Source organism: Pieris rapae, chromosome 22 (assembly GCF_905147795.1).
Source record: "Pieris rapae chromosome 22, ilPieRapa1.1, whole genome shotgun sequence".
In the NCBI taxonomy this organism is placed as follows: domain Eukaryota; kingdom Metazoa; phylum Arthropoda; class Insecta; order Lepidoptera; family Pieridae; genus Pieris; species Pieris rapae.
Window position 1 is genome coordinate 1,265,482 of NC_059530.1, and position 26,659 is coordinate 1,292,140.

Consider the following 26,659-nt stretch of genomic DNA (forward strand, 5'->3'; position numbering starts at 1 on the left):
CAATTATTACGCTTTAATCTTCATTCGTCGTTGGTTTACAAAACAGTCTATACCATAAACACTATTAATTTTTATTATATCGTATTTAGATAGTAGTTGCTCATGTTGGCCTAAGGATTTCATTATGCTTCCGTCTGGATCCTGGTAAAAAAAACATTAATAATATTTAATCTTTATCAAAAGAAAAATATATTTTAAAGATCGATTTAACTCAAATATAACAGTAAATTAAATGGTTATCAACTGATTTAAGGAAGGTATTATGCATTTTAGCTTAAGCGAGGGTTAAAATAAAACAGCGCCAATTTACTTCGCCGTCATTATATTTAATCAGTTAAAGATATCTCAACACCTTTCACACATTGAATATTCATACCCTTCAAACAAAAACAGAGGCACTGCACTGGCCTCAGAGTTCTGTATCTGTTTCCTCACGATGTTTTTCTTTATCGTACGTATCCGCAAATAGAAATTTAAGTCCACAAATCCACAGCCAATACTGAACGCCTTTCTTACCTTATCTTTATAAGTAGCGACAGAAGATATTCCTTTCTTGCCTAGCCTCCTCCAGAACTGCCAAGCTGGGTGTGTTGCGCTTTCATAGTCGTATGGCAAAGGTAGCGTGGCGTCAGAACGGATCTTTTCGAAATGATGCAATTTATCTGAAGATTATATGATTTCACTTAATTATTTCTTTGGTAATTAGTCAAATAGTTAATCTTTCAAAGCCTTAAACGTCAAAGTACCGAATGGAGTCTATGAATAACATGTCAAAATAGATGTGACATACGGAAGTCACACATTGACTCAATCTTGTAAGCATGCATTTAATAATTTAAAATAAAGTAAAATGAATATAAATATAATAGACATGAATAAAATTAATCCTTAGATCACTTCAGACGGGCGTTTGAATAATGTTTTATGACCAATATTTTCCGCCTTAGAGCAGAACTTTTTAAATATGCTTTTAGACTTCAGAAACGTATCGTTACTGTGTAATTTACAATAATGATCCTAATAAGGTTTAAGTTAAGGAAAAACTTTACTTAATTTCCTTGATTTAATGTGTTTTTTTGTTTACGAATTCGCCCTTACCCGCACGTATATGTCTGTTATGTACTCGTATATGTTCGTCTCTGTCATGACGTGATACTTCGAAGTAGAATCCAAGCATGGCCATAACCATCATGGCGGCATATTGCTTGTGTTGCCCGCCTTCAAATAATTCTAGAGCGCCGAATACCTGGGAAAATAAACGTAAATAATAAAACGCAACTTGCAAACCCTATATGTCAGAATTTATATGGTTTGGTTTATTTATACAGTTCCCGTTAAATCAGAGAGTTAATTAAATCTCTAGACAATTAAATAAAGATCGATATTCAATGATGTCGCTAAAGTTCCGTCACACATTGAGAGTGTTATTTTATATATATTACGTCATATCTCAATTATAGGAATGAATAGATACAAACATTTAACTATCTTCATAGTGGATCGTGACAGGAACACGGAAAAATGGAACTTTACTGAACGCAAATATTAAAATACATTGGTAGGATTGTGTGTGTGTGTGTGGTAAATAAATTGACCCGTATCGTACAGAGCAGTAACGCTAACCTTTTAGGTCTGGGCCTCAGATTTATGTATCTGTTCCGTGATTGTTTTTCTAATAAGCAAGAATCTTCTTACGAACGAGTGATGTGACGCCTCTAGGTTTCTATCTATTGTTACTATCACCACCCAATGTACGAAAGTTAAACGGCATTAGGGAGTGTTCAAGTACTACGTTACGAATTTGAGGGGGGGGGGGGGCGAAAAGTTACAATGCGGGTCGGGGATTGAATTATGCATTATTGTTAATATTATTTTCGACTTTCCGATACTATACACCACATACAACTTTTAGGTTTAATGAGTCACTGGGTGGTAACGAAACGTTTTACTATTGGGTACAGAAAAATATTACGGCGAGATACATGGAGGGGGTCAAGAATCTCTAAAAATTGAGTGACGTAATACTTGAACACTCCCTTAGGTGCCGAGAAGGAAACAATATAAGTTTTTACTTGGAAATATACTTACTAAGATGTTTTGGAGATTAAAAATAAAACACTGTATATTTTGCTTACTATATTTTAAATTAATTAATTTAATTACAAATTGAGGTAGGCAAAAGTAATAAAGCTATTTTTCAAAATATTCTAGATGTATGACCCATATGGCATTATGGGGTAAATGTAGTCCTTGATTAAACCTGAAATTTATCGATATTGTTAAACATTCGCTCTCTTTATATCACAGTATAAGCAACACAATTAGAAAGAGACGAAAAAGTTTTTGAAGATTTTTTATCTATGCAAAATGAAAATGAAGACCTTATAGTAAAAATAGACTATACCAAAACTTACCTTCTAGAAAATTGGTGATCTGAAATTCTAGAACTACTCTTAAATTTTAATTTTTAATTCTTATTATAATGCGCATTTTCCAACACAGAATAATCCTGAAAACAAAAAGACAGTCTTACTCATACTCAATATATTATAAAGAGGAATGGTTTGATTTTTTGTTTGTTTGTTTGTTTGTATGAATTGAATAGGCTCCGAAACTACTTGGCATATTTGAAAAATTCTTTCACTGTTGGAAAGCTACATCATTCCTGAGTGACATAGGCTATATTTCATTTTCAAAAAAAATAGGCATCCTTACTAAAATTACGATAACATTAACATTTGTTTATTATTTGATACAATTCTAACAGATGGCGCTGAGTTAAAGGTAGTTTAGTTTAGGTCCGTGTCGTGGTACCAACGTTTCACATAAGTTCTCCTACCGTTTCCCTTGATTAATTTACTACTATGTAATATAACAAAAACCTTAGCCACAGCAACGCTTGGCCGAGTCTGCTAGTACTCAATAAAATTATTTATGGATCATGTGTAACAGTTTTGACAGTTTAAAAGACCTGTCACGTGCGTTTGACATTAGCGCTGCTTTCATTACATTCTCATTTAATTCAAAATCTAGTTTTTTTGTCCTTGTTGTATTTACAACGAATAAGCATTACAAACTTTATATACCTAAAGAAAACTTCATACTTTATCTGAAATGTCAGGTGTACTGACGATCATTTCACTTTCACATTTCACATTACACACGTACATTATCTGTGAAGCGATTAAAATTAGCTTTCGGTCCAGATACGGAAACAAAAATTCTATTGACAATAATACTCGCCCATCATAAATGATATATTCATACGTCATATTACTAGATAAATATAATGTACATGATTACAAGTTTTGTACAACTAATGTTAATGTTAACTTATCTCAATAGTTCTATTAAATTTGAGTTTTTAACTCTGGATAAAAAGTTGGATTATAAATGTTACTGTATGTGTGCATCGATAAACGAATTCACGGATTTGGATGCTGATTTATTGTTGACATATCTATAAATATAGGTAAAGAATATAACAATGGCTTATAATTAAAAAAGTAAGGAACATTATTAAAGTTTGTACGTTATCTTTTTAATTATTTAATTGTAAAAAAAGTCTCATAGATTGGTACTATACCAAATTAAAAAAAAACATACCTAAACCTAATCAACCTCCGTAATTGTTGTCGCTTCGTTCTCTATGTTTTCACTTCTCTGTCTTTTAGCACGATGCCTCCATCTCTGATTCAATTTACTTATAGTAGCAGACCAACGACGTAGCAATTCCGACATCTTTCTCTCATACTCCTCTCGAAGACAGTCCATGTTCTCTTCTACCCAGGCGATAGCGTCTTTGCATTCCCCAATCAAAAATGCACACTCGTTGCTACTCAGACTCTCCAAGCTATCGACCACAGTCTGCTTAACCCCATAAATATAAGTCTCCAACTGATTCCTGACCTCCAATCTTTTTCTATTCTCGATATCTTCTTCTCGAAACTTCTCAGCATTAGCGATCATTCTGCTTACGTCATTATTACTTAAACGATGCGAATTTTCTATAGTGATAGTCTCACAATTGCCTGTGCGCTTATCACGTGCTGAAACTTTTAAAATGCCATTTGCATCTATATCGAAAATTACATCGATTTTGGCAACTCCCCTCGGTGCTGGCGGAATGTCATTCAGCTCAAATACACCTAATAAAATATTGTCTTTTGTCAGTGTTCTTTCGCCCTCGAACACTTCTATTGTCATACAATTCTGGTAATCTTCCAAAGTGGTGATTTCCTTGACTTTACGGCATGGTATTGGCGTGTTACGTTCTATTACTTTGAACATCATGCCCCTTGCTGTTTCAACACCTAAAGATAATGGCACAACATCGACTAGAAGCAAATTATTGATTTCATTTGTATGTCCAGACAGGATTGCTGCTTGAATCGCTGCACCGCAGGCGATGGCCTCTTCTGGGTTGATAGAACTAGTTAGGTCTTTATTAAAAAACTCCTTTAAGAGATCTTTTATCTTTGGTATTCGAGTACTGCCTCCAACTAATACAATGTCATGAATGTGGCTTTTTAACATACGAGCATCTTTTAGGGCTTTCTCTATTGGTTTGATTGTATCCTCAAACAGATCAGAGCATAGGTCTTCGAATAACACTCTTGAAATGCGATTATGATAATCAATGCGGTCGTATAAAGATTCAATGTGCACTGTAGCCTCAGCTGCTGAGGTCAAACTTAATTTGACTTTCTCAGCCGCGGATTTTAAACGTTTCAAGCACTTGCCGTATCTAAGCACCTCTTTGCCGTGGCGATTTTTGAAGTCCTCGGCGAAATACGCTACTAATCTATTATCAAAGTCTTCTCCACCGAGCCGCGAATTTCCAGCTGTCGCCTTGACTTCATAAACAGAATCACTTATAGTTAAAATAGAAACGTCAAAAGTGCCACCACCTAAATCGTAAATCAAAACGTTTCGTTCACCGCTAAATTTCTTATCATAACCAAACGCGAGCGCGGCGGCGGTCGGTTCATTAATTATTCTAATAACTTCTAAGCCAGCAATACTCCCAGCCAATCTAGTCGCCTGCCGTTGAGCATCTGTAAAATAAGCTGGCACAGTTATCACGGCCTTATCGACAGTCTTACCTAAATACGCCTCGGCAACCTCCTTCATCCTGAAAAGTATCATAGAACTAATTTCTTCGGGTGAAAACGACCGCATCTTGCCCTTATACTCGACTAGGATCTTTGGCTTACCATTTTCGTTGATCACTTTGAAGGGGTAGTGCCGTAGGTCCATTTGAAGACCCACATCATCGTATCTACGTCCGATGAGGCGTTTAGCAGCAGAAACTGTGTTTTTTGGATTGACAGCGGCCTGGTTTTTCGCCGCTTGGCCGATTACACGCTCGCGATGTGTGAACGCAACGAATGATGGTGTTGTTCGATTGCCTTGTTCATTTACAATCACTTTCACATTGTTATTTTCCCACACTGCCACACACGAATAAGTAGTTCCTAAGTCAATACCCACTGCCACCATTATGCTACTATAAAGTACCGATTTGAAAATCGAACAACATTAAAGCTGATGTCAAGTTTAGCGCGCGCTTATATTATACTACGAATGAAATGCAGAGATTTCTAGAACCGTATCTACCAATCAGGAACCTGTATCCACCGAATATGCCAGAAATGGGTTGCCAGCTTAAGGAATTTAAATTACCTTGACATATGTAATATAATTGCATATGTGCAATGCAATGCTTCGAATATAATAATGGAAATAGTTTTATTTGTTATTTTCTTACTAAACATATATAAATTGATAAAATTGCCAGTTGCTTAGTTTCTATATATTTGTGTATGTAACATTACACGTTTTACGATTTTTAACTTAGAATATAAACTAAGTTTATCACAATCGATGAAATGTTTCCAACATTTATTATAACAAACTAATTATAGGTAAACATTTATACACTAATGATATTAATATTGAATGTATTCCCCAGAATGGGGTAAATGTTTTAAGCATGGCAGCCCTAGATCTGTCGCAGGTATAGCAATATCTAACACATAGCCAATAGACAGACGTAACCATTCTCCGTCTCTGTTTTCCTAATAAAAACTTATATTGTTGTCTCTGTTTACCAAGTTTACAAGGCGCCAATTTGAATTGAATAACAATATTATTTATGAAAACAACCCGAATTACAGTTATTTATACATCTTGGAAATATATTCTTTGGTTATTGGGCAGATTTATTATGTACTGACAATTTTCGGAATTTTAGAAAAAAGCTCGATGATTCAAAAATTCTTTGTAAAAAAATATTGACATCGTTGACCAAAAAACCTATTTGTAAAGACGTTTATATGTTAAAATATTCATAACTACTACTACTGATTTCATCATATTTTTTATAGTTGAATAAGCTTAATATTAGTCCAGTATAAAAATATTTAATGATGCATGTAAAATTATACATAAGTATTTAAAAAGTTTTCTATACAACATGAGTTGGAGAAACCAAAATCGGGGTCAATGACCTTTTATAGGTCAGAGTTTCAAAATTTCCGCTCTGTCGAGAAATTTCTTTTTTAGAAATATCAATACACATATCAATAGATTATGAACCTCCTTGACGTGATTTTTTTTCTAGTCTATTGTCAATTTCTTTATGAATGATGAAGGCGCGATGCCTATCGAGATAAAACAGGCGCCTTCGTACAAAGACGGATCAAAAAGAATACAATAATATACCATATTGCAACAGAGAGATTTATGCTGTGACCGTAATTAGTTACTATAATTGTATTGAAACCATTTAATGTGTTAATTAAATTAAGTTTTTGTACAGACACATTTTTGTGTCTCAAATAAATGAATACAATAAAGTAATAAGGGATGGAGGATATCAGAGGCAAAATATTTATAGCTCTAGGCCTCAGATTTATGTATCTGTTTCATGATAATTTGTCAATAGGCCAGCGGGTTTCCTCACGATGTTTTCTTTCACCGTACGAGCGAATGTTAAATGCGCACATAGAAACTCCATTGCCGGAAATCGAACCTACGACCTCTGGGATGACTATTGCACTCTGAAGCCACTCGGCCAACACCGCTAGATATGGGGTATTAATTGGAGATATGGAGTTCGATTTCCAGTAATTATTATATAGATACTGATCACATCTAAAATCATTTATATCTTTTATAATACTTTTGTATTTGATGCCTACACCTGCAACCGCGGCGACCCGGTGTGTTGCCGGCCTTTATGTACGCTTATACACGTTTAACTAAACCGCTTTGATGATATTATACGCGTATTTATTATTAATTCTAAAATTTCGACTGCACTGGCCCAGGAGATGATGAACCCGATGGGAAGTTTCTCAAATCAACTGATAATGCTTTACTCACCTGTCTCCCACCAACTCTGCCTGTGACGTAATCAGGACTTGTGTCTAGCACCAAGTAATCGTGGAACTGATCCTCATCACTGATCTCCTCCAAGCGGACGCAAGTCTTCTTCATCAATATTCTGTTCACTTCTTCTAGACGAGACCTTACATCTTCTATGTTATCTGGAAATAGATTTCATCAGGCCTCAACAAGATTTTGCGTTGCGTGGCGACAACTGTCATCTGTCATAAGAATCGATCATTGTTTATGTTCAAGCGGTCCGATTATAAATGGAAGCCTTTTGAGGCTCATATTATCTTCTCTTGTTTATAAACCACATTAAACGTATAAAGAGAAATAAATGCATGACCATGGGCTGTGATAACAGCCCTTACTGGGTGCCCGGTAGGCTCGTTTGCCCCCTATATATAAAATCTCTATATAATATATAAAATGTTCGTTCTCATACTCCTCCGAAACAGCTCGACCGATTCTTATGAAAATAATTATGCTTAATAATAATAAACAATTTTTTTCCTATATGTTTTGTGTTTTTACTTTCTTTAAACATACAAATTACATACAACCCTTAATGTTCATCAACCCTTTTAATTTGATAGTTAAGGACTCTGGTTTGTCACTAGGACAGTGTAGCAAAATATTCCATGATAGTGTGTACTTAAAAGGCAGACTAGGCATTATGGAGAAACGATGTTCACGGGGCCTAGTATACAATAAAAATACATATACAAAATATATATTTTCATTATAAAATAATAATTTTCACATAATATGTTCTTGTCATGTCAAACACCCTTTAACACTCACTAACACACGCATGCGTACCCTTCCCCACTATCACACACACTCACATACACAATCCCTTACAAACTTCCTTTTTGTTATGTATATGCTATGGAATGGAAGCCTGGTTATCCATATTACAGGTTCTTACCTAGTTTGGAAACCAGTCTCCCAATACTGTTACTATATTAAGAATTATTATTGTTAATGTTTAAGGGAGAAAAATAAATAAATTATTATTATTATTATTATTATTAATTGTACGGTTCAGGGTCATCAGGGGTGCTTTAAATAATATAAGATTTGTAGTTTACTCTATACCACTCGCGTACAACAATACAATATAGGTAAGCTAAATAATAAAATGATAATTGCTATGTAAAAAATGAATGCAATATAACAGTTAAAGAGTCTCGCGTAACTCCGACTCTAGGTAGCCACGCTTATGAAACTAAGAAAGTCTGACTGAGCACAATGTACGGCTCATATACATATACATATATTTACTAGCTGCCCCCGCGAACTGCGTGTCTACTTGAGATTTAATGAGATTTTACTGAGCCTAACTGTTTAGTACATACCAACATGGAACATTTTGCTATGCTATCCCAGAGACTGTTCGGTTTTCCGGAATAAAATCTTTTTAGGTTGTTCTGTGAATTTTTCTCTGTATAAACCGCAGAGTTCACAACATAAGTTTTTAATAATTAACTAAAAAATGGGGGTTGATTGTAAAGGGTTATATGTATTTACTAATTCTGTAGCACAAAAAAATAATTTATCTAAAATTGAAAAAAAAGGGGTGGATTACCCTTAAAATTTAGGGGGATGAAAAATAGATGTTGTCCGATTCTCAGACCATCCCAATATGCACTCAAAATTTCATGAGAATCGGGTAAGCCGTTTCGGAGGAGTTTAACCACAAACACCGCGACACGAGAATTTTACATATAAGATGAATTGATTGAAAAAAAAAACATACACTTTCCATTATCAGTTATGATATATCTCACGACATTTTCCTGCCATTTCCTCTCGTTATAGAACTCTTTGTTTTGCGCTGACAGCTTGACCCTTGGAATTTTCTTTCTCTTTTCTTTTCTAGGACTGGAATATCGGAACAATGTTATATATGAGGAAAATACTTTATATATTGGGTACAATTGTTCTTTATGATGAGCGGGAACAGGAATTTATTCGTTATAACGGTGCAATTCATTTACATATGAGGCTAGAGTATTATTTTTGACATTTACATGCAATGCAATGTGTCATGTGCAATATGGAACTAGGAAATATTTACATAAATATTTCCTAACCTTATCATATCCTGATCAATCGTGACCTGTGTAATTCTTGTATCTCCTGTTCGTTTTGTAAATGTAATTCACTATTTGCTATTCTCTAATCTGTAAGATTAGCTTTTTAGTTTTAGTTAGCTATCAATATTGTTTTTTTTTATTTTCTCTAGATTAAGGTTCTATAGATTAATATAAATATATTTTGTTTTTTATATAACTTCTGGTTATGCACTTCTTGCACTCATCATTTTTTTATTTATTGTTTTCTTTTCTTACTACGGTTGCCTGGAAGAGATCGCTTGTTAGCGATAAGGCCGCCCGTTGCATCCCTTGTAATTTATATATATTGTGTTTTTTGTGTTTCTTTCTAGCAATGAAGTGTGAATAAATAATTAAAGTACTAAACTCAAACTTAAAATCTATATTCATATAGGTAAACAAGTACACTTATAAACGTCAAAGAAGAACTGTCATGAATCTATCCGCCACTCTTTTCAATCGCCAATAAAGCTTGGATATAAGAAGTGCAGCGATGATTTTCTCCCAAATTATATTAACTCATTGAATAATAAAACAATCGATACAAAGTAATAGCCGAAATCCAAAACTTTTTATGGCGAATTTTGATTTAGTAAATTTGAATGTTTGAAAATATGTATGAGTGTATATTAATATGTTTGTAAACGAAACATGGGTATGCTCGCACCGATCCGAGTGAGCGCATGGGCAGTGGGCAATGTATTATTACCCGCTCCTCTCGGATCCGAGAACAGAGATTTCAGAACTGGGATATTAGGTATCCCAGAATTGTTTCACCATGTGACTCTCATACCTTAGAGACACTGGCTCGTTCCGTGAAGGAAGCCGGTAGTGTGTCAGGCACAGAAGGCTGATCACCTGCTCATACACAAAATAATACCGAGAAAGGTACAGAAATCTGGTTCAAAGCTGACCACAGTTTTAGCTTACGCAGTTTTGTTTTCTTTAAATCAGTAGAAAACTTTATAATACCTAATAAGCTGATAAGTAATGTATCATTTGATATAATATAATTATCTACTATACGTTCACATTCATTTATTTATTTGTTTAATGTTTTTGTAAAATTCCTGGATCAACCGGATGCTTTATTTAATAGAGGATATTTATTTTATGATTTATAGGCAAACAAGCCAAGTTTAGAGGGTGTATCAGAGTTAGTATCTCCGTCGATTTCACAGTTCGCTAGAATGCAAAAGAAAATGTCTCGCGATAGAAACCGCCAGCTTCGAGCCAGCAAGGTGATGCGGATGAAATTTTGATTTAATACGTCTCGTACGATGATGAGGCAGGAGGGGTTCAACCCAAACATCACTTCAGATTTCTTATATTGACCGTATAACAATATAATAAATGCTATTAATACGTAGGCTAACTTCTAACTAACTCTTCTGCTAACTTCGACGATGATCGTCGCGCTTATAAAACAAAGAAAGCCTTTCGATCAAAATATACACCCTTGGTTGACACAACTATGAAAGGTCTGTCAGTATTACCTCCCTTTTGGTATTTTACCTACAAAACTACAAAAGCAATCATGAAGATTTATAGGAGATTTGTTTAGCTCATTTCTTGATTTTGTTTCTCGGCTTTAAAATAAAAAAACGTACCTTTGTTGGTCTGCATCGATATTCCTTTCTACAATCTCTAATTTCTCACTGTCTTCTTCAGTTCTGTGCGGTCTCTTTCTGTGGCGTAATCTTCTAGTTCTCTTCTGTTGTGAATCATCGTCATCGGGTCTTGAAATATTCGTCTCCATCAGTATAAAACGAAATGTCACATTTTAACATAGGGCCATATTTAAATAGATTTTACCAAAGAACCTACTAGCGGACTCGGCAATTTTTTTGCGAGACTGATGGCAGAAGTGTGAAAATCAAGGCTTTAAAAGGCAGTACATTCAGCATTTTAATGCTCAATCTTAAAAAAAGTAAATGTGTGGGCCTGTATATAACAATTTAGATGTGATGATCCGAAACTGGGGGGAAAATCTGCCACGATATATGGTATACAAACGTAAGGTAAAATAACCTAATAATGAAATAACGTACGTCTTAGAACAAAGTTAAAATATCCTTTTACGAAGAATATATTATAATAATAAGGGTTTCAAAGTTCATGAATATCTAAATACATTTTGACTTCATTCAACTAAATTCTACCGTAACTTCTAATTTATTATATATTTTTTGATTTATCCCCATCTCGTTATATCTTAATTCTTAATCTTAATATATATAAATCTCCTGTCACGATGTTTGTCCGCGATGGACTTCTAAACTACCGAACCAATTTCAATCAAATTTGCACACCGTACGCAGTCTGGTCCAACTTAAGAGATAGGACAGCTTAGATCTTTAATTATAGTCGCAATTTGATTTTATTGCAAATTATTTGTTTATTATTTGATACAGTTGGCGCTGTGTTAAAAGTACCAACGTACCAAAGCTATCTATCTACCTTTCACATAATATAACAAAAACCTTAGCCCCAGCAACGCTTGGCCGAGTCTGCTAGTACATATATATAAATCTCCTGTCACGATGTTTGTAAATTAAATATAAATATAAAATTTTAAATTAAATTAAATATAAATATATAATTAAAGGCACACCGTGTGTGGTTTGATCTAACTTAAAAGATAGGATAACTTACATCTCAATTTATACCCGCAATTATTTTATTGCAAATATTTGTTTATTATTTGATACAAGTCTAACAGATGGCGCTGTGTTAAAACGAAAACCTTAGCCACAGCAACGCTTGGCCGAGTCTGCTAGTAAGCTTATAAAACCTCATTTCCTACTGTATTTAAGAAATAATACCAAAATCTATGATTTGTGATCCGTGTAGCTATAGTTTCGTTCATATATAATTAACATCAAAAAATTATTACTGAATAACAAATATTTTATGATTTCAGTCGTTAGTTTATATTTTTATAAAACGGGAATTATGTTTGAGATAAATATAAAGACTGTTATCATTAGATCGTTTAATTTTAAAATGTCTTACCTATTCTTATACGATCTTCGCATTATTGGCGCGTAATTCTTTTTCTTTTGGGAATTAATCGTTGTTGCCATTCTTAAAATAGATTTTGGCGTTTCAATATTATCTGTGTCACTTGCTTTTTCTGTTACATGTTTAGTAGTTTTTACTTCATCTACAGCGGCTGTTATATCAATGGCAACAATTCTTTTTGTTCTTTCAATTGATGTATTATCAGTGCTATTTTCTGGTCCCGCTCTATAGCCCATAGGCGCATAGTTATACACAACAGCTCTGCCTTTATGCTTAGTCGATTGGAAATAAACAGGCCTATGTTGAGTAGAATACTTAACTGCGCCAAATTTGGTGGATTTAAAGTATTGTCTACACCTACCATTATTCGAATCGTACCAGCTACATCTAGATCTGACGTATTTGTCCATAGACTGTGATGTTTCGCAGAACTCAGTCAAATTCGTTAGTGCGTTATCAACTATGTTTTGTGTATACTCCGTTATAACTTCAATGATACCTAGTATATCTGCTTTGGGACTTTTATCTTCTCTTTTCGAGTCCGAGCGGAGGGGCTCTTTAGAATCATTGCAGTATTTGATTCTAGCGTTTTTTAAAGCTAATGATGTTATTTTATAGACGTCTTCTATTACGTTTTGTACTTCATCGTGTATACCAAGGTCTTTGATACTTTTAGATACTTCTTCTGTCAGGTTTTCTGGTGGTGGAGTGATGTCGGGATTGACTCGAAGGCTTCTAGTATGTTCTAGGTCGATGTTTCGTTTTTTACGTATTATTCCAGGGTAGTGTTGACATAAATCTATTTTGGCCTGGCGGTCACGCTTTTGGCACTCTGGACCATAGACAATCTCAATCTTCCGAAGATCCGAAGTCGTTAGGCCGATTCTATTTTGTTTTGTGTTGCGATCCTAAAAATCAGATATTGCGTCAATATTTCAATGGAGAGTTTGGGTTTGAGTAAAGTTTTCAAATTTTTGAAAAATTAATAATAAACGTAGTAAAATATAATTAGTATTACCAATATAACGATTTCTATAAAAAATCTAACACTGATCAACTAACAGTTTTGAATACAATTTAAACATATGGCAAATGCGAAAAAAAATTCACTGACCAGCTAAATAAGCTATAATCCTACACTACTACATACTACATGCTACGTGGACACTCTCAATACCCTCTGGCATCCATGAGCGGCGGTATCACTTAACATCAGGTGAGCCTCCTGCCCGTTTGCCCCTGTTCTATAAAAAAAAACTAATTTACCTAAAAAAATTTATAAGCTTTTATGTTCAAGTTCCAGTTAAACTAAAACTCAAAATAACTTTATTCATATAGGTAATCAAGTAAAATAAGAATTAAATAACATTGATGTTGAATTGAGTCAAATCAACAATTACTAACAGTCCGCAAGTCAAGGGCGTCAAGCGGGCAATAAACTCTCCGCCCTCTTTTTAACCGCCAAGTTTTGAGTCAAACAAATTGTATGAACTGGAGCAAATCAATTGAAGTAAGCTAAATAATTAACAATTTCCCTTTATCAACCTTAGGTATAATGTCACAGATGCATTAGGCAATCAGAATTAACACTGTTTTATCAAATTACCTTAAATATAATGGTCCTATGTCCATTCTTGCTAAATTCCCGATCGCCAAAATGCAGAACACTGTTCACATCGTAGGACAAACTTCTTAATTCTGGGGGCAGCCTCAAATCCTTTGTGAATAGATCTATATGACCTGAGAATATATATAAGTACTATGTTCAGTGTTTGATAACTAAGCGATTCTCAAACTGAGAAAAAAGAGAAGAAAACCATCGAGATTTTGAGCTAAATCTGATTATTGTATGTCAAAAATGTATTGGATATTGACATAATGGAGTCATACTTCTCTCTAAACCTCACTCTCAACATAAAATGTGTCAGGTAAAGGCTAGTCATCTCTGCAAATTATTTATTGAAGTCCACTACATCATAATATTCTATATCCACAGTATATGTTCTCTCTCTTTTCTAATATAAATACATTTATAGTACACATAAATGTTACAAAAAATTAAATAATAATAATATTACACATCCTTATTGTTAGCAAAAAATTAGCAAAACAGCGGATTATGTGTCGGATAGGCCCTTAACAATGTAAGGCCTTGAGCACATGGACGGTCGGTTAAAGCGGCTGAACTGAGCTTCAAGGTTGGAGACCAGAAGGTCAGCCTTGGTACCGCCACTCAATAATTGGCGGTGGTACAACCAGCGAGTGCTGAAAAATTCTCATTTCGGATGCCAAACTTCTTGGATCGCAGAGCCAACGGAGGGACTGAGTGTGTGTAATTCATTTTATGTAGAAATAAATTCATTTTATTTGTGTGTGAATTTGTTTTGTGGTGTCCATGGGATAGATAATGGCTCGGGTTAAACATTAAACGATTTAGGTACCAGGCACAAATAAACATTATTTTTTATGTTTTAGTAGAACTCGAAATGAGGTTATATTAATGCAACATCTTTTTTTGTGTATTTAATTATATATATGTATAATGAAAATATACTTTAAAAGTAGCAATAAATCGATTACTATGATAAGAAAATTTTGTAATGTTGCCAAGCAAATGCAATGCAGATATTATCTAGCTGATAATTTTTGTTTTGAAATTATATTAAGTGAAATTTATTCTGAATACAATTTGTAGTCTTTTTTATTATCTAGGGGGTAGAGGTATGGGACAGGTACAAGCAATTTGAATATGGTTTTGAATGCGCAGTTAATAAAACATAATAACATTATGCAATAATTATTTAAAGAAATTAGATTGTCCATGTCTATGGCGGCGTATAAACAAATTCAATAAAGTATATTATTAAAAAGTGTATAATTGTTTAGTATGAAATTTTAATAATAAATTGATTTGAATAAAAACTAATTTGTGTATTCTGTATAGGTACAATCGGTAACCACGGAGCTGGTACTTCCTCGCTCAACGTAAAAGTACTGTACTAGGTACACTGCCACAACACCTTAAGTTTTTAAGTTTGATTTAATTTTCTATATATCATTTAATTATTATAATTCTTGCTATGTAATAATGAAAAACTGTATAATAAAACATTTATATAATCTATGTAGAAATATAGTTTTTTATTTATCCTGAGTATCTATTTTTATCGTACTTAACCATGAATAACTACGAACTACGAATATTTTAAGGCAAAATAATGAAACAGACAATACCTATTTAAAGTATTTAGTACGCTATAAATAATTAAAACATTTTCCCTTAACCTGACTTTTATAATTGAAAAATCATGATTCAATACACATTTTCTTATTACCATTTTTGGTAAAAATACAATACTGTTTTATCTGATTAAATATAAAAATATATTAACTAAAATATCCAATGTTTTATTCCCTATAAATAACATTCTACTGGAAATCAAACTCTGGATTTCGAGCCTGTCTCCTTAACTAAGCCTCGTTGGCGGTTAGGTAATTATATGTTATTAAGGTCATGGAATCGCGTGTATTGATACTGATACATTTAACATCTTCAGTCACCCGTGACCACGCAATTGTGGCACGCGAAACCTTGATTATTGGTTTACGATAAAACAGTATTATATTAAATTACATAGTCAAAACTTTATGGGCGTGGCACAGTGTCAGAATAGGTACAGCAGTTGGCTCCTCAGGGAAACAGCCAGCGCCACCAGCGATGTCCAAATGTGTGTATTTAATGTTATTCTCCTCAACACCACCCACTTTGATTAAGAAACCAGCAGCCAACTGATGGTTACGACATTTCGCATCAGTGTCGTACTGAACCAAATCGTCTCCCTTACATTTACCATTATTGATAGCCAAGTCTTCAGCTCTGACGGTGGAAACTTCGATGCCTTCAGCCATCCTGGAACCACTGAACAGCAATTTGCCTGAGTGGTTTGCGGCTTTCGCGCTGTGATTGTCCATCGCAGCTGTATAGTTTCCATAGCACGCCCTGGCGTGGCCTGTCAACGTAGCAATTGTGTAGATATGTGGATTGAGTTCCTTTAGTGCAATCTCTGAACATTTGAACACCGAATCCGCCATTGCCAGGCGGCCTTCTGCATCTGTGTTCGTCACTCGTACAGACTTACCACTTCTGGATATGAGCAACTCATCTGCTACATACGAATCTTCACCAATTGAGTTCCTGCATAGACATAGTACGCCAGTAACTTTAAGATGTGGTGGTTTTAAAATGGAGCAAGCTTTTAAAAAGCCTGCTACCGCTGCAGCACCACTTTTGTCTCTTGACATGCCAGCCATCCTACCGGAAATCTTAACATCTGCTCCGCCTGTGTCGTATGTCACTCCTTTACCAACCAACAATAGGGTTTCAATCACGCGGCTTGGAATAGAAGGATTGTAATGAATTTCTACAACTCTCGCTTTATGTCTTTCGACATTATTGGCAGCCCTTGATACAGCTGCTAACAGAGGATATTCCTTCGCAATTACCTCTTGATCTTCAATGACGTTGATGCTTATGTTGGTGTCACCAGCGAACGAGTGCTTCACATACTCAACAATTTTAGCAGGTGCCATTCTTTCTGGATCCCCTCCAGCGATGTCACGCGCAAATATCCTCGATCTCTCCAACGCCAAAGCATTTCTCACAACCTTCTCGAATGCTTCAGTAATTTTTTCATCAGAATGGAATCCTATATGGATAAAATTCTTCGAGTCCTTAAACTCGCGAACTTGTAATGGCACATACATAGCTTCCAACGCACCAAGGATACCGACGAGTTGTCCATCTGGGAAATTGACCACATTTTCAATGACCAGCAGTGGTTTCTTCATTCCAGCGTCTAACGCTCTAGCCATACCCTTCTTGGCTGCATCTCTAATGACACTTACGTCATGGTATGGCGTTATCTTTCCCGTTGGAGAGAGTACAAGACGGCCTCCTGACACATAGTCACAATTCCAGACTGTAGGCACTTTGTATATATGTTTGTCCAGCTTCGAAATGTTGTCTATAAAGCTGTTTATATGGCACGGAAGGTCCACATTCATCTCTTGTGGATATAGAATAAAAATAACTCCATCGTAATTCGCCGCTTGTATATTCGTTTCAATAAAAATATTCTCGTACAATTTAAATTCTTGAACCAACATGGCGCCGGCACTCACTGATACGAAGTGATCGTACTTAATGTATGATAAATGTTATCTGGTGCTGTGCGGGCCGTGACTTTGCGTTCCAATAATTATTTTAAAATAGCTCTGTGAAAACTTTATAAATCGCTTCTGCTTTGAATAATAAGTTACACACAAAAATATACAGACCATGAAAATGAAATTAAAAGGATTGGGATTAATTACACGAATCTATCAAATTATTAGATCTACCTGAAACCATTTACATCATCCTTCAAAAAGCAATAATATTAAATCCACCATGAAAAACCCGCAAATTTCTACAAGATACCCATAAAATACTGGCCTATCACCAAAAATAATAATAATAAAGCATTGTCCATAATTTCCATTTCAAAGGTTCTTAGTATTTAATTATGGCTTAATGTATAGTCGGTTAGGTATATGGTTTCCAGATGCCTGTATTTATTTATGTAATTATAAGTAATCTTACAGCTTATATACATATTATAAAACAAAACACTAAGAAAATAGATAAAGCCAAAACAGATAAATAGATAAACAATATATTTGAAACAATAAATAAGTACGTGGATAGACAAAGAGAAGAAATATACATTTAAAAAATACTAAAAAAATCTGAAATTTAAAATTTGAAACGGCAAATAATATACAAAATCAGAATCTTCCCGCCTCTTCTAATACTTTCACATCTTTTATTGTGAGGTGGAAAATATAAATAATATAGATAGAATATAGATAATTCCTTTTCCGGTAATAGGCTAGCAGTCTTTTCCTGCCTTTTCTGTTATGTCATGAGCCCACCATATTTTTGGCTCTATAATCTGTATTATTGAGGTATTAGTTGAATTATTAGTATTATAATTATAGAAAAAGTTGCCTCGAAATACGAAAATAAACCTAGATCATTTCTTTATAATTAAATTTATTATTAATTAAATATAAATTGATATTTTTTTTTCTTTTCGTATTTGTTGTCACATTATTAGTTGTATTTATGTTTTCTTGTACCAATGTATCAGTGTGTCACATATCCATTGCACTCCTTTTGCCCCGCCTAGCTAATACCGGTACCCCTCTGACGCAACACCTTGATAAAATTAGACGAACAACGTAAACCGGAGGCCCGCCCGCACGGCCAAAAATAATAACAGCAGTGATAAACAACAGACTAGGGTAAAAAACCGCCTTCACCGGGGAAGGCGAGGACCTTTACTTTTGTACTTCACTCACTCCAGTGAGTTCCGTCCGGGAAACCCGCCCTTTCAGGCTGAGCTAAGCTCGTCAAACAGCCCGTTCTGAGCTGTAAAGGCCCTTAAGGCCAACAGCGAGATTCCATTAAAAAAAAACACCGAAGGCTTTTGATCGGATACCTAATATCGGACCGGTTAAACTTGATAGTATTAAGTATAATATAGATAATTGTCTTGCCCCTAATATCGGGCCGACTTATTTGTCATAAGTATTTAGTTAAGTTATCAATTATTAAAAAATGTATTAAAGTATTTTGGTTTTTTTTTTTGTGATTCAACGCTAGCCTTCAATTAGTGTGCCGGGCGTTGGTAAACGTTTGTAAATAAATAAATAAACATTACGATAATATACGAAATAATCAATGTTTGTTAAGTTTTGTATATATAACTGTACAAATCCTATAATCCGATATTTCAAAATTCAAAAATAATCTTTAAAATTGTTGCTTACATAATATGATATATTATTATTGATATATGATTAGCATTTCACGCATTAAAAGGTAAGCGATTTATCTTTTTTTATCTGTTACCGAATTATTAATTATAACTAATAATTAATATTGATAATTTCTAAATATTAACAAATACCTAACCTTAAAATGTAATTACTAAAATATATTATTAAAAGGAGTCCCTTTAAGCAAGGTTCCGAATGTACTGGCAGCGTTTCCCCTTTGAAAAGCTAGACTAATTCTTTATCCGAAGTAGCTGCCAGGTCTACGGTCTCCTGAGATGTCGACTTACATTTCCCTAAAAAGCCTTATAGCGCTAGGAACCCACGGACCAAGGGTCTCGACACTGAATGGGACAAAATTATATTCGGAGCCTAGAGTATTAATTAATTATTATCTAGTTTTTAATTTCTAATAATTACATTTATAGTGTAATTATTAAAGTACACTACATCATGCATTTTCTACATTTTTACAAGTTATATATTCTTAATCACAAGACAATTACCGTGAACATAAAATTTACAATAACATAATTACTGCACTTCTAATTTTAGGTTTTTTTCCTAAATAACGCTTTTTTTATAGTGTGATCCCATTACCGATTAAGAAGTGTTTATTTTGTTTTATTCGCGGAGAATTGGAATTCGAATGGCTGAACTCCTAGGTTGGTTTTTGCAGACGGAATGTGAAACAATCTGCTAATTTTAAACCTTCCGAAAAAGGGACGACACTGTTATGCAACTGTATATGCAACGTGAAATTATATTTGTAAAATGTTTTATTTACTCGCACTATCCAAAGACAGGTGTATGAAAAATAAAATATGTTTATTATGGAATATAAGATGCTATCACTTATTATACGTTATGACATTTGCCTTGGTGGACATCCCTACTCATCGGCAAAGATGAGTACTCTTTTAAAACACTAGTGCTAGTAAAATAACATCGTATCGAGTAATTTAGTTTAGAATAATGGCGCTCTGAAGACTGTATTGTTTTCTGTAAACAGATAAATTTTAGGGACTAGACCAGTGATTCCCAAAGTGGTATATATCGACCCCTAGGGGTCTATGACAATCTGCAAGGGGTCTACGTCACCAAAAAAAAATTTGGGGGTCCATGAAAAGAAAATGTGGGTCCACGATAGTGGATCTCAACATTTCACTGATAGTACCTATTTACTTACGTCATCCTATCTTATGATATCAAAACATATAAATTATTTATAAAAGTACCTATGAAGTAAAAAAAAAATATTATATATGTTCATAAAATTGTGTAAGTTGTAGGATGTTGGTATTCGCTTTGTGGTCACATTACATTTTGAACTGGGGAAAACAAAAAAACCAATTCTATTAATAAATGTATAAATTAACATGTGCTTTTACTTTAAGTTTTTAACACTAAACTTCACTACAGTTAGAAATCAATAGAATCAGGTAAATAGGGGGTCTACCCAACACGGAAAAACATGGCAAGGGGTTTACGACACAAAAAAGTTTGGGGAACTCTAAACTAGACATTCCGTTTTTAAAAAGATTTTCCCTTGAGAGATCATTTTTAAAATATTACACCTAAAGTGACCATAGATTAATGTGTGATTATTTACTCAAAGCGTCAATTTTAAAACGTTTACAAACACAATGGAATTAATGATATATTTCTCGTATTTACAGAAACTTTGATAAGGAGACAATGCCACTGTATATATGTATTATTTACAAGTAAATGTCAACACAGGTTACAGATAAGTAGGTACACCTACTACACTAGTGCAGACATGTTTATGTACTCGTATAACTCATGGCATAAATGGTTTTTTTAGTTTCAGTTATACATATTATATTTCTTCTGATAACTTAAGATAATAAATTAAAGTAATTCAAAAATATTACTTATTTATTTACATACTTTTATTATATTGAGCAGTGTTGGCCTAGTGGCTTCAGCGTGTGACTCTCATACCTGAGGTCGTAGGTTCGATCCCCGGCTGTGCACCAATGGACTTTCATTCTATTTGCAAATTTAACATTTGCTCAACATTTCTTAGACCCAAAAAGTCGACGACGTGTGTCACTGGAGGCTGATCACCTACGTGTCTATTAGATTTAAAAATGATCATGAAACAGATTCAGAAATCTGAGGCCAGGACCTAAAAAGGTTGTAGCGCCACTGATTTTTTATTTATTTATATACACCTAAAACATACATTTAGAAACTTACATAAGTTATGAGGCCTTATCGTTAACAAGCGATTTCTTCCTAGTGTGAAAAAAATGGCATACTTATTGAGAGAAAAGTAAAAGAAGTGCATTAAAAATTAACTAAAAAAATATTATCACAAAAATGTAAAAGCTAATCTTATGATTGATGAGTCATAATTATTATATACCCGACAGAATTCTTACTATCAAAAAGATTTGGAATGTGGCAGTGTTTTTTCGGACCTATTTTATATCAACGCAAAAAACAGAACCTTCACCCTGATAGGGCGGTGTATGAAGTTCAGCTCGGGTGACCAAAGTATCTTCGCTTTCACCAACTTTGGCCACCCTTCTGTGACCCACTAAAAACCCCGACTGGGGTGTCTGCTTCAATCTAAGAGGCGAAGGTAGTAGGGTTGAAACCTGATGGGAAAATTAATCTAAAGGGACAATGGGCACCGAAAAATGACAATTTTTTTTAAATTCTGTGTCTCAACTACATAACATTTAGTTACACAGGTTATTAACCGACATGATAATTTATTTTAGTTACTGTCACAGCTTAATGACTTATGGCTTATTATTATGGGGTCATGCTGCTGATGTCGAAACTATTTTCATCCTGCAGAAGATTTGTGCAATCTATAACTTAAAATGTAGGGAATCTCTGAGAGATAAACTCAAGAAAATTAATATACTTATCTTTCCCTTGCAATATATTCATGAAAACATTATGTATATATACAATAGTGATAAGTTTACTAGAATAGAAAATACGTGCAATGTTAATACTCGGAACAAACGCAGGCTGAAATTTCCCCGTACAAGACTATCTAAAGATTCAAATTTAATGACTCGGAATAACATATTTTATTTTTATATTATTAACTTTAGTGAACAGCAATAAATTTCAAATTGACTGTAAATTTTAATTAGGAAACGTTTGTATAGGGAAAAGAGATGTTTTTAGGGTTTTCCCGGAAATTACTAGATTTTTTCTCGCCGTAAAAACCATCTTTGGACCTCAACGAACATTAAAAGGAATTGGTAAAATTGGTCTAGGCGTTGTTGAGTTACGCGCACTCCAACACATTTGTGATTCATTTTCAAGTGATCAAGAGAAATGCGCAAGAAGAAGATTTTTATAAAATATAAAGATACGACTAAGACTGAACAAGAGATAAGCAGTTTCAGAACGAGATGTGCAAAGTGCACAGTAAATTTACTCAGAGTAGATTACGATTTTTACGAATAAATATACAATAGTCATAATTACTATTATTATATACTTATAATTAATAAAAAATCTAGGTTGATCTCTAAGGGTAATGGTATATTAAAATTTGCAAGTAAAAAGACTACAATAAATTATAACATTAATAGATATTTAAATATTGGGAAAATTGTTACTTTTTCTTAAGGGTGTCAAGACTGTGCACTAACATAACTGCCGTAAATTTTAAACCATAAATAATTAACATCAGATTAAGGCATAAAATGATTTTTTCCGACAGCGCATGTACTAGGCGCAATATTTTAGTTTAAAAGTGTGTGTGTTAAAAGGTTAAAAACACTTTTAAATCCAATAAATTTACATTGAATTGACTTACCTGATTCAATATTCTCGAACTGCACATCAATGAACACATCGCGACTGGCTCGATTATGTTCGAAGGGGAAGCCAAGTGCCCTCATTATCATCATGTCGATGTCTGGTGACTTGAGGCACTCGTAGCCAAGAGTTAGACGCTGGAAATATTCGTTAACACGTTAAGTGCTCTTTTCTTAGATCCGTGCGAACATCCCGTTCATTTTTTTAAACCATTGACATCCCTAGCTGTCGGTTGCGAGTATTCGACAGCGCACCTGCAGCCTGATCTTAGACCATTATACGATATAATGAAAAATATCCGTTTTGGCTTTTGTGTGTAATGTAATTGTTTGGATATTGTTTAGTGATTAGCTGTAGGAATACTTAAATAAAAAAAAATAAAAATAAAAAAAAATATATAAAAAAATAGACAACTTATGTAAGCTTCCTTCAGTGGTCGACATAGAAACCTTCTGAAGGTGTAAGTCAGGAAGAGCTAGAAGTTTCTTATTTTGGACGCCATGACACTTTTTGGGTCGCAGAGTCAGCCCACTGATGAGTGAGACAGTTCAAAGATCTAAAACTTTTCTTACAAACCAATCCAAATTTCCACATATAGATCCCGTGCCGGGATACTTACATGTGGTTCTTCAAAACTGTGAGCTTCGTTGTTCACATCGCATTTTCGTCTTCCGTTGGGATTTTCAATTAAAAGGACGTGATGATTGACAGGTTCAGCCATTACAGGCGCGAACTTGAGACACGTTTTGAACGCGAAGAGAGACAGGGAGGACAAAATTGATAGCGACTGTTCTGCATCTGAAAATTAAGACCGCACCTGTCAGGTGTCAAGGCTTCACACGGCTGGTCGTTTAAGTTTTAATATTTCGGAAACAATTGAATTTTCAATTCAATTCAACCTAATCACTTTGTAGAACCAGCTGCCGACTGAAGTATTTCCGAACCAATTCGACTTACGGTCCTTCAAGAAAAGAGCGTACCAATTCTTAAAAGGCCGGCACGGCACTCGCGAGCCCTCTGGCATTGAGAGTGTCCATGGGCGGCGGTATCACTTATCTTCAGGTGAGCCTCCTGCCCGTTTGCCCCCTGTTCTATTAAAAAAAAATAAAAAAAACAAATGTAACGTTGAAAAGAGAAAAACCCACGCGTATTCTCACGAATACTGCTTACGGACTATCTAGCTCCCAGTCTCAAATAATAGATATTAAGTTAGTCTAACGCCCAAACCAAATAACCTATCTTAATCCATTTTTAACCATTTGAGATAGACATCTTAATCCATTTTTTTTAAAGTGTGCCAAATCAACGGATTGTCGCCATCTGTCGATGCAAGCTATCCATGGGAGGTCGGATCGGTGTATGTGGATTGACCTTTGTATGAAAATGACAGTTCAACTCTGCCAATATCCTATCTTAAGATTTTAACATACACCACTTATTAAAATAATTAAAAAGCTATTTGATATGTTTTAAACATAGACATGTATATTTTAATATTATTTGTACGGTTTTCTTCACTTTATGTGGTGTATTTTGATTATCAAATATAAGTGTAAAGAGTGAAGAGATTGCATATCCGTCGCCAAAAATGGATTGCCTTCGTAGGGTTTGGTTATTGGGATGCAGATAGGAGATCGATCGACTGTTACGGTCTGATCTCAGATTAAAAACAATCTGAGATTGTGGGCTAATTATTGGGTGCAGGCGTTTGTCGAATTATGTGGAAAAAACTTCACTGATGCACCACCTCATACATTTCCAACTTACGTTTTTAACCGAACAGTGTTATTCAACATTCAATTCAACCTAATCTTTAGATTTTTACATTTTTTAGATTTAGTTTTAATATTTCATTTGTAATTTGTTAATTTCAATATTGTTGCTGTTTTAATTTTGCTTACATTTATGTTCTTTTTTTTTTAGAACAGGGCAAACGGGCAGGAGGCTCACCTGATGTTAAGTGATACCGCCGCCCATGGACACTCTCGATGCTAGAGGGCTCGCGAGTGCGTTGCCTAGATTTTGGTTGATTCAAAATTGAAAATTATCAATTCGTGATATGCATTGTAACTTCATACTTTGCTCGTATTATAAAGTACATTTCGTTGTAGGATTTCTAAATTAAATGCTTCATAGTATGAGAGGATTCAAAATGTGGTCCTAACAACCAGAAAATAAATTAATAATTCCAACTCCACCTCACCACAACCTCGGTAGGTGTTTTGGTCATCTTACTCTCTTATTAAATATAGCAAGGACTTACCAAAATGATCAGAGTTTATATAAAAAGGCACTGTTGCATTGGGCCAGTAGACGAAACGACGTTGCGGGGAAACTGTAATTATAATTAATTTTTACGAGTACCTGTTACGTAGATATTCAATTCCCTAACCCAAATGTAACCCCATGGTACAATGCTTTATAGGTGCACGCTATTCAGAAATTGCTTCATTAATAACGAACCAAATGTAAAGTGTGGGAGTTAGAACTAATTATTAACTTTTTTCTCGACACCTTGCCGTACAAACTATTTTTAAATCTGATTGGACGAGAAGAAATACAATTGAATGTAGTAAGTATAAATATAATATATGTGATGGGGGACGCAAAAATATTAATGCCAACGTGTGCTGCCATTGTTTTGCCATCAATTCATATGTTATATATATTTTTTTTATAGAACAGGGGGCAAACGGGCAGGAGGCTCACCTGATGTTAAGTGATACCGCCGCCCATGGACACTCTCAATATGAGACTGTTTCATTGATAAATTAAAGCCTATCAATCCGAAACAATTATTCACAGGGAATAGAACCTAAAAATTCTGCTTTATATACCTACTCAACAATTAGAATAGCTTAAATTGTTTTTGTATAAAATAAATATTAAACTGAGCTGCATTCCGCAGTTTATTCTGCGTGTGTGTTTGTCTTACTATTCGACAAACACACACACTTTTTAAACACGAAAAATAGATGAGTCCATTGACTCGTGCAATAAAATAAACTACTTTCCTTATCATTTGAAATATACTTACGTTCGTCATCAAAATTTTCTATTTTACATATAACTAATATAAAATTACTAAATAGAAAAATTAAATAAAATGTCGACATCATTGTGGCGAATTTTCTCTTTGAAATGCAGTTTCATTTGTTTTTATTGCGGCTCGTAAAAGTTAGTAGAGCTTATAAAACTGTGATTTGATTTTTTATTATATACCTACTCGCTCGCATGTACTTTTGCAAATTAAAAACCGATAGAACGCGAACGAATTGATGAACATTATACATACTTTTCGAATTTATGACGTCAATATAAACTATTCAACATAAAGTCGTTTACATCAATTTTTGAGTTTTATATTCGGAAACAAAACCAGATATTTTATAATATTTTTATTTCCTCTATTATATATATTT

At 34.2% G+C, this 26,659-nt stretch overlaps 3 protein-coding genes across 3 annotated transcripts; all 3 read right to left on the minus strand.

The window, feature by feature from the left end:
- Positions 1-26,419, minus strand: LOC110995989. The gene is made up of 12 exons (XM_022263465.2): positions 26,275-26,419; positions 25,501-25,572; positions 23,857-24,035; positions 23,236-23,374; positions 14,146-14,279; positions 12,531-13,447; positions 11,126-11,254; positions 9,158-9,282; positions 7,390-7,553; positions 1,099-1,246; positions 517-662; positions 1-141 (listed from the first exon to the last, which is right to left on the minus strand). The coding sequence occupies exons 1-12, from the start codon at positions 26,354-26,356 to the stop codon at positions 7-9; spliced, it is 2,370 nt and encodes a 789-aa protein (XP_022119157.2). The 5' UTR covers positions 26,357-26,419; the 3' UTR covers positions 1-6.
- LOC110995990 (heat shock protein 68) lies at positions 1,255-4,649 on the minus strand. The gene is made up of 3 exons (XM_022263466.2): positions 3,607-4,649; positions 2,415-2,509; positions 1,255-2,260 (listed from the first exon to the last, which is right to left on the minus strand). The coding sequence occupies exon 1, from the start codon at positions 4,534-4,536 to the stop codon at positions 3,613-3,615; it is 924 nt and encodes a 307-aa protein (XP_022119158.2). The 5' UTR covers positions 4,537-4,649; the 3' UTR covers positions 1,255-2,260; positions 2,415-2,509; positions 3,607-3,612.
- LOC110995991 (putative aminopeptidase W07G4.4) lies at positions 15,204-17,748 on the minus strand. Its single transcript, XM_022263467.2, has one exon. The coding sequence runs from the start codon at positions 17,703-17,705 to the stop codon at positions 16,170-16,172; it is 1,536 nt and encodes a 511-aa protein (XP_022119159.1). The 5' UTR covers positions 17,706-17,748; the 3' UTR covers positions 15,204-16,169.
- Positions 26,420-26,659: the final 240 nt, after the last annotated feature.

Bases quoted from the DNA above. Each gene is read 5' to 3' on its own strand.
- LOC110995990 (XM_022263466.2), bottom strand. From the start codon at position 4,536: ATGTTAAAAAGCCACATTCATGACATTGTATTAGTTGGAGGCAGTACT.
- LOC110995991 (XM_022263467.2), bottom strand. From the start codon at position 17,705: ATGTTGGTTCAAGAATTTAAATTGTACGAGAATATTTTTATTGAAACG.
- LOC110995989 (XM_022263465.2), bottom strand. From the start codon at position 26,356: ATGATGTCGACATTTTATTTAATTTTTCTATTTAGTAATTTTATATTA. The intron at 14,280-23,235 runs GTAAGTCAATTC...ATATATTCTCAG, and splicing joins GTTCGAGAATATTGAATCAG to GTCATATAGATCTATTCACA. The intron at 1,247-7,389 runs GTGAGTAAAGCA...TTATTTTCCCAG, and splicing joins GCAGAGTTGGTGGGAGACAG to GTATTCGGCGCTCTAGAATT.